At 44.5% G+C, this 8,468-nt stretch overlaps 1 protein-coding gene across 3 annotated transcripts in view; it reads right to left on the reverse strand.

Annotated features, from left to right (window-relative positions):
• The window catches only part of TMEM87B (transmembrane protein 87B), a 50,901-nt gene extending 43,275 nt beyond the window's left edge, over positions 1 to 7,626 (reverse strand). For all 3 annotated transcript variants that reach the window (XM_042933050.1, XM_042933048.1, XM_042933049.1), the window contains exons 1-2: positions 7,337 to 7,626; positions 3,688 to 3,748 (exon numbers count right to left, since the gene is read on the reverse strand). In XM_042933050.1, coding sequence (XP_042788984.1) covers positions 3,688 to 3,748; positions 7,337 to 7,531 — 256 coding nt within the window. In that variant the 5' untranslated portion in view covers positions 7,532 to 7,626. The remainder of the gene's footprint in view (positions 1 to 3,687; positions 3,749 to 7,336) is intronic.
• Positions 7,627 to 8,468: the final 842 nt, after the last annotated feature.

Below are 8,468 nucleotides of genomic sequence, written 5' to 3' on the forward strand. Positions count from 1 at the left end.
AGAGATACTACTGAGCCTGCCTGCATGGCAGCCAGCCCATGCATAGAAAGAAGCCCAATCATTCTCAGAGGTCATACAGGGCTGGTAACTGTTTGAGTTTCCACTAGCAAGAGTGGAGGGGCCTCATTAAATATACCAAGCATTCAGGAGAAATGTAGCAGGGTCACATCTTAGAAGTGATGCTAAGTTGGCCCTACAGTTAAAGCTACTCCAGATCCATCCTGAAAGAAATTAAACACAAAACTGGAAAAGATCAAACTCACCCAAAAGAAACTCAGCTGTCTGCCAGAACAAAGTCAAAGGAATACAACTATATAATACAATTACAGCACTTAAAAAGCTGACATTCATGATATCCACCATCCAACCAAAACCCTAGACAGAAAAAGAAAAAAACTAACTCATAATCATGATAGATTAGTCATTATGATAAAAATGGAAGGGAAAAAGATGATTAGCAGAGAAGAATATTAAAGCTGTTATAAATATTTTCCATATGCTGAAAGATGTAAAGGAAAATATGAAAATATTGAGAAAGAAGATATTAAAAAACAAACTTCTAGAGATTAAAAAAATTACAATATCCAAGTAAGAAGTTCACTTTATGAGACTAACAGGAGATTAAATACTGGAGAAGAAAAGATCACTGAATTTGAAGACAAAGCAATAGAAAGATTCAAAATGAAGCACAGAAAGAGACTGAAAAAAAATTAACAAGGCCTCAGTGATCCGTGAGACAATATCGAGCAGTCTAACATATATGCAAATTGAGCCCCAGAGAGGGAGGACAGGGAAGTGGGGACAGAGTATCTAAATCCATAATCCAATGTAAAAGATGAGATTTTTTTCAGTGTGGATATCCAGTTGTTCCAGCATCATTTACTGAAAAGACTATTCTCTCTCTAAAGAATTATCTTGGCATCTTTGTTGAGAAGCAACTGACCTCATAAATGTGGGTTTATTTCTGGGCTCTCTGATCTTTTTTTTAAAAATTTTTTAATATTTATTTATTTTTGAAAGAGAGAGACAAAGCATGAGTGGAAGAGGGGCAGAGAGAGACAGAATCTGAAGCAGGCTCCAGGCTTTGAGGGGTCAGCACAGAGCCTGACATGGGGCTCAAACCCATGTGCCATGAGAACATAATCTGAGCAGAAGTCGGACGCCTAACCCACTGAGCCACCCAGGCACCCCTCTGATATGTTTCATTGTTCTATGTATCTATCCTTATGCTAGTACCACACTGCTACAGTTACTGAAGCTTTACGTAGGTTTTGAAATAAAATAGTAAAAGTCTTCCAACTTTGTTCTTTTTCTAAAATTGCTTTGGCTATTCTAGGTTCTTTGCACTTGCATATAAATTTTAGATACAGCTAGTCAATTTCTACATAAAAGTCAGCTTGGATTTTGATTGAAATTAGCTGAATTTATAGACCAATCTGGGAAAACAGACAGTATAACGGTAGCTACAGAGTTTTCATAGATGTCTTTACCAGCTTAAGGAAGTTCCTTCTATTTCTAGTTTTCTAAAAGTTTTTATCATGAATGGGTGTTGAATTTTTTCAAATATTTTTCTGTACATATTGAGATGACTATATAGCATATTTCTTTTATTCTGTGTAGGGGGTGAATAACATTGAGAGATTTTCAGCAGCAATTCCACAAGACTACCTCTTGAATGGGCTACCAAAAGAGTGGTCGCCTAAAGGAAAGTCAGATGTCTCATCTACCAAACGGCAGGGACACATATCCAAGGGACTAATTCTTAGATTTTTGCAGGCATTAAAATTGGTTCTGTGAGAACACAGAGCCTCATTCTCACTCCTTCATTACAATACCAATTTAAATGTATAATCTGGAATGTCCAATTACTGCTTCAAATGAACAGTAACTGTAAAGTGGCTGTGTAATGATTAACTCTCTCCCTTCAGCATGTCTTCCTGGATACCCAAAGGTGATGAAAGCTGCTTGATGAGCATGGCACCAGAATGAAGGCTCAGATGGATACTACGTCTACATCTATCAGCCACATGTCCCACCTACAGTCACAGCTCAAGAAGACCTCTCTCTCAGGGCGCCTGGGTGGCTCAGTCGGGTAAGCGTCTGACTTCGGCTCAGGTCACGATCTCACCCTTCCTGAGTTCGAGCCTTATGTCAGGCTTTGTGCTGACAGCTCAGAGCCTGAAGCCTGCTTCAGACCTGCGTCTCCCTCTTTTTCTGCCCCTCCCCTGCTCATACTCTATCTCTCTTTCTCTCTCTCAAAAATAAACATTAAAAAAAAAAAGAAGACCTCTCATCGGTGCTACTAGACACTGTCTGCTTTACTTAACTAAACCCTCACATATATATTTTTTATGCTTTTACTGTTAACTGTGTTCTGCCTCATTCTTTCTTTAGATATATTAATACCACTGTCTTGAGTGTGGTCTACTCTTAGCTGATCTCAGATATTAGGTATGATTTTTTAAAATCAGATTATGTGTTTCACTGGTCCATATCACTTTTCCCCCCCATGTAATTTTTTTTTTTTTGTCTGCAACAGTCTCCTAAGTCTTACTTGTCTAGCCACTGAAATCTGAATTCACTAAAGTAGTTAGATGCCAATTTTTTTCCCCTCACCCACCTTGGACTTCAATTTCCTCTTACCAAGTTGTTATCACCACTGATGATATCAATGAACTGCTTTGAACCACCTCTGCTGTCTAGCTGATGGCTGGACATACAGCAGAATCACCCAACAAATGACCTGAGCATACTGTGATAGAGAAAAGGGACATGGCTTTGGATCCCCAGGAAGCCAATTTGCTTTACCCAACAAAAAACTACTCCTTATGCCAAAACTTTAACCTTGGCAGCTAATTTACCTAGTCAAGTTACTGGAAACACTAAGAGGAGTTAGACCACAGTAAATATGATCTGCTATAAATTCATCAAAAATACTGAAAACCTTGGGTGGCTCAGTTGGTTAAGTGTCTGACTTCGGTTCAAGTCATAATCTCAGGGTTCGTGAGTTTGAGCCCCTCATCGGGCTTGCTGCTGTCAGCTGAAAGCCCGCTTTGGACCCTCTGTCTCCTTCTCTCTTTGCCCCTCTCAAAATAAAACACTAAAAAAAAAAATCTATAAAAATTAAAAAAAAAATATTTTGAAAACCTCAAGATCTATGAGAACCTGGTAGTTCTCACACATCGGCATTTACATAGAGAACATAGTCCCTAACAAATAAGTTCACTTTCATAAGCTCTAAAATCCTAATTAAAATGTTAGTATGTAGTAATTTCTACTGTATTCTATGATGATGGATATATTTATAAAAATTTCAGGGGCATAAAGGCTTTACCACAATCACGACATTTCATATACTCATAAAAGGAATTTATCTAGTTTTAAAAGCTGGGATTCAGAGTCAAATTTCACAGAAGCCTACTTTATTACACATTAATTATAATTTTTAAAGATCAATTCACATTACATTTTTTGAGACAGGATCAGAGAAATCTATTCTTGAAAATAACCAAGTCTTCACTGAAACAAAAGAAACCCTGAAAATTTTAGAACCACTTAAAAACAAGTATTTAGCCTAGTTTAAAATATATATTAGTTTTAGTAACATATCAGTTTCTGTTATATTACACGAGGTTATTCATTTATAATGTACTGTTATATTAATATTATTTAGTTTATTGTACTTACCAGAAAACCTGATTTCTGTAGAGTTAAACACAGTTTTCCTAAATATCAAAGGTCCTGATTTCTAAAATGAAAACACAAGGAAATACAGAATAATCTAGTTAAAATTTTTTTCTCTATTCAGGAGTACAGTTCTACCCTGGAGAATATACAGTTCTAACTCTCGCACTCCTGTGACCAGAGTGATTTTTTTAAAATAATTTTTAAGTAATTTTTAAAAAATTAAAATAATTTTAAAAATCTGGTCATATCACCCACTTGCTTAAAATCCTGTTCCATGTATCTAACTCTCTACTAGGCTCCGGAATGCCCCTGCCTCTAGCATCTCAGCGGGGACCAGCATCGCACAGAGGGTCAGGGCTGCTGCCTGCACCATCGCTGCCACTCGGACAGGGGTCCTACCTGTGCATCTGCAGTTGCTCTCGCGATACTGGTATGAATGTACTTTTGATAAAACAACCATCCTTCTCCCTAACTGTGTACTTACAACAGACCGATTCTTACTGCCACTTACAGGTCCCTGCATAGTCAAAGTCCTGCCCACCTGTGTTAGCACCTTTCTCTCAGTGCTTCAAAAGCAGGATACTCCTTCCTGCCCTCAGGAACCTGAAAATTGACTGAAAAAACCCTTCCCTGTCACTTTCCTCATCTTGTTAGTGACTTCTTACCCTTCTCAGCCCAGTTCAAGAGTCCCTTCCTCAGGAAGTCTTCCTTGACGCTCCACACCAGGCCAGGCCTTCCCTTCCATGGTCTCTAGGACCCATCCTTCACAACCCTTGCCACAACTAAAACGAAATAATCTATCACTTGGTTATTTAATGAATGCCCTCACCAAGAATAAAAACGCTGTGAGAAGGGATTGTGTTCAATGAACAAGTGGTTAGGAACGAAAGAAAAAGGCTGATGACAGACAGCTCTTTCTTGATACCCTCTCACCCCAACACAGTTTCAACAACAAAACCCCCAGCCCGGACCCCTCCTCTGAGCTCCGGATCCGCCTACCCAACCGCCTCAAGGTCATGTCCACGAGGATGTTCAACAGACATTCCACACTAACCTGTCCTAAACCAGATACGGTCCTCTCTGCTCCTCGCCAACTCTTCCTACACTGCCCGTGTTGGCTGCAGGTGATGCCATCTTCAGTCACCTCAGCCTTGGCTCCTTCCAGTCTCTCACCTCCATTGCCCAATCCCCAAAGCACGCCTACTTGATCTCACAAACACTTCCCAAATGTAGCTCTTCCTCTCCATCCCTGCCACCACTGCTCCAATTCAGGCTCTCAACATCTTCTGCCTACAGTTCTGCAATAGCTGGTATTTTTGCCCCAGATCTGAGCCTATAATTCATCCTGATATAGCAGCCGCAGTGATTGGTACTTATGTCTAAAATCGTTAATGGCTCTCCCTCATTCACACCCAAAATTTGTTCCTGGTGGCCTATTCCAACCTTTAAATGGGGTTTCTGTGAATCAGCAGGACCCTTTCGAAAAAAGTTTTGAATTAGTTGACATGATGAAAAGATGGATTCTGGCTTCACATGTCAAAAAAGGAGACCTGGCAATTCTGTGCCTACACCGCCATATAATATCCACCTGCTGGAGCCGAATGGTAGCTGCCCTCTTCAGAAGAAGCATGTAATCTATAGTCCACCGCTCTCCCCAGCATCCCCTCCAGTCCTAAATCTAGCTCACTGCACTAAATATCACTGGCCTCAGACCCTGCAGGTCCTGGAGTCTAGACCCCTAGCCATAGGCCCAGGGCCAAGCAAGCTCTGGAAGGTTTATGGTGGCCTGAGTCACTCTAACACTCCTACCAGAGCCTCACTCAGCAGAAATATTAAGAATTTCCTGCATCGCTGCTGCTCTACTCCCTCCTTCTTCCTCACTGAGGTAACATCTACTCATCTTTTAAGACCCAGCCAGGCACCAACTCTAGGAAGCGGGATTAGGTGACCCCCTCAGTGCTCCAGCAATATCCTAAGAATGCTGCCTTGTAGGTAATCACTATTCATGAATCTGCTGTTCCTACCACTGTGTGAGCTTCTTGAGAGAAGGGACTGTTGTCTAAAATTCATCTTTGCAACAGCAGTGGCCAGCCAGTCTAATACCAAAGGTGCTCAAACTATTTGTTGACCTTTACAATCAAAAGAAGCACTGCTTGAGACATCTGCAGTACAGATTAATGAAAGGCTTGCTCTCCTTTCTTGTGCTGAAGGACAAGTTCCAACAACTTGAAATGGGGGGAAAAATCAGCCTACTCCCTGCAAAACAGGGCTTCACAGACTGCTACTGACCTCACGTGGGATCCAAGGAAAAAATTACCTTCCTCATTCAGGAAGCAAAGTCATTCTTTCTGCAGGCCCTTTGGAGTTGCACTGTTTAAAGTATAGTTGGCAAAGATCTTTACAGATACGGTCAAGGAGTTGAACAATCTGTGCACAGCTCATTCACTTCCAATATTGTCTACTCTTAGTCTCTGTGATACTGTCATTCATTCACCAGAGAAGCAGCATGAACCCATGCGTGTAGCTCTTGGACTTTTCTGTTTACTGTCCAGAGAAATTCAGTAATAGAGATGCACACACTATTATCACTGGTGCATATAATGAAGGACCCTGGAAGAAATGGTAGCACTGGGTCTTAAAAACTGAGAAAGAGACCAACTTTCCTTCCTGTATAGTTTCTATGCTGTAGGAAGTATTTGCAGCCTCTGGTACTAAATGTTTCTGGTTGAGTAAATCAAAATATAAATTTTGCCTTTAGAACTTAGACATCATTTCAATGCATATGGAAAATAATCATCTCAAAACAGAGCTGGGTGAGTCATCTGACTCCAGAAAAGCAGGAGATAAGGCCTCTTCCTGATTTCCTGCCCCTCTTTAGCAAAATTTTCCAAAATGCTACTCTTGCCTCGCTCCTACATCATCTCATGCAACTACCAGATGCCAAGTTCTCAAATAACCTGCCCTGGAAAGGAAGTTTCCACACACTCATGCCTCCAGCCTAGCCTTTCAAACGCTCCTTAATCACACATCCCACCCCATCTCCACACACACATTCCCCGAACTCTGACTGACAGGAGCCCTCGAGAAATTCAGGAACCGCAGAAGAGGGAAAGAGGGGTGGGGTAGCTCTCGCATTTAAAGAAGAAAACGAAAGCGGCGCACACACACTTTTTAAATTTGTGCTGAGAGCGAAGCCTGGGAAAGTCCTTCCTGTGGCCTCACGGGTGTGGCCCTCTGGCTGCACCCGGCCCGAGGTGGGGTCAAAAGGCAAAGATGCCGGCAGGAGTGCCAAGGAATCGGGGGGCTCGGGTCTGAATAAACGGCGACCTGATCTAACCAGAGCGCGTCAGAGCACAGCCAGGACTTAGGGAAAGGCGATCCGCAGGAACAGCAGCAGCGCGCAGAAGGGAGAACCGACCCCGCGCACTAGCTTCACTGAGCTTCCCCACAGCCCAAGTCCAGCCGGAGGAGGGAGGTCTCCACGCCCGTTAACAGACGAAAGGCTCAGGGGACGTATCAGGGACCCGGAGCAGGCCCGGCAAAGACCAGATGAACAAGTCCAGGGCCGGGAACCGGGGTCTGAAGGAGTCCCGGCGAGGACCCTGAGGGCCCGAGACGCGCCACGCCTCTGTCTCGACATTCCACTTACGTCGCTGATCGTCGCTGCCCAGAGCCCGAGCTCGGGGACGGCGACCACAGCCGCCGGGGCCCAGCACAGGAGGCAGAGGGCGACGCGAAGCAGCGGGGTCCCGGCAAAGAGGCGGCGGCCGGGCGGGACCCGGGCTCCGAAGCGGCAGGCGGCGGCCATCTTGACACGGAAGCCGCACCTGGCGCTCCTGGACATCCGCCACGCCCCGGGTCCGCACCTGGTGCGGCTCCGCCCCCGGGAGGCGGGTTCGGGTCGTGTGGTGTGGCTCCGACAGGGAGGTGGAGACGGGGTTTAGGCTTGGGCGGGGAGGCGCGGTTCGGACCCGGGAAGCGGAGCCCAGGAGTGGAGCTAGAAGGAGACAGAGCGCGGCAAGGGGGGTAGGGGGTGGGAGGGGTGGGCGGGCCAGAGCGTGGAGGCGAGCTTCAGGGCCCGGCCGGAGTCGGGAGGCGGGGTCGGGAGAAGAGCTGAGGGGCGGGACTATGGGGGGGGTGGGGCGCGGGAGGAGATAAGAGTGGGGGCGGGGCTTGGGGCCGGGCCGGAGTGTGGAGGCGGGGCCGGGAGAACAGGAGGGGCGTGGGCGGGACCATATTGGGGGCGGGACCGGCCAGGGGTGAAAGGTCAAGTTCCAGACTTCACTATGGTTGTGGTCTGATGCTTAATGGAGAATATGGGATGGAGTTTCGTGCTGAAGTTTTCTGCTCCTTGTGTTTCAGTTTCTTGTATCCTATGCACGTGCCCCTATCCCAGTCCTCACAGCTCAAGGGAAACAAACTGTTCTCTTAATTCATGGAAAGTGGTCTGGAAAGTACTTTGAAGTCAGGGTCAATTGAACCCAAGGCATTGTGTTGTAAGCATAACTTGGTAGCACAGTAGTAATTTTCAGACAAATACAGCCGCCTGATTACTTAAACCTAAAAGGACTTAAATTTTTCTTACTGTGTACTTTGCCTAGCATTTTCGCCTTTGAAAGCTTGCTGTCAGAGAGAACTACTTTATTATCAAATGTAAATAATGTCTAGCGGGAGAATACAATCCTCGATTAATACTGTTCTAATGTAAAATAGGACTGATTTACAGCCAAGAGGTTCTGTTTGCCTTATCAGTCACCCTCATTCACCCTAGTCACTTATTC

The sequence above is a fragment of the Panthera leo genome, chromosome A3 (genome assembly GCF_018350215.1).
Source record: "Panthera leo isolate Ple1 chromosome A3, P.leo_Ple1_pat1.1, whole genome shotgun sequence".
In the NCBI taxonomy this organism is placed as follows: domain Eukaryota; kingdom Metazoa; phylum Chordata; class Mammalia; order Carnivora; family Felidae; genus Panthera; species Panthera leo.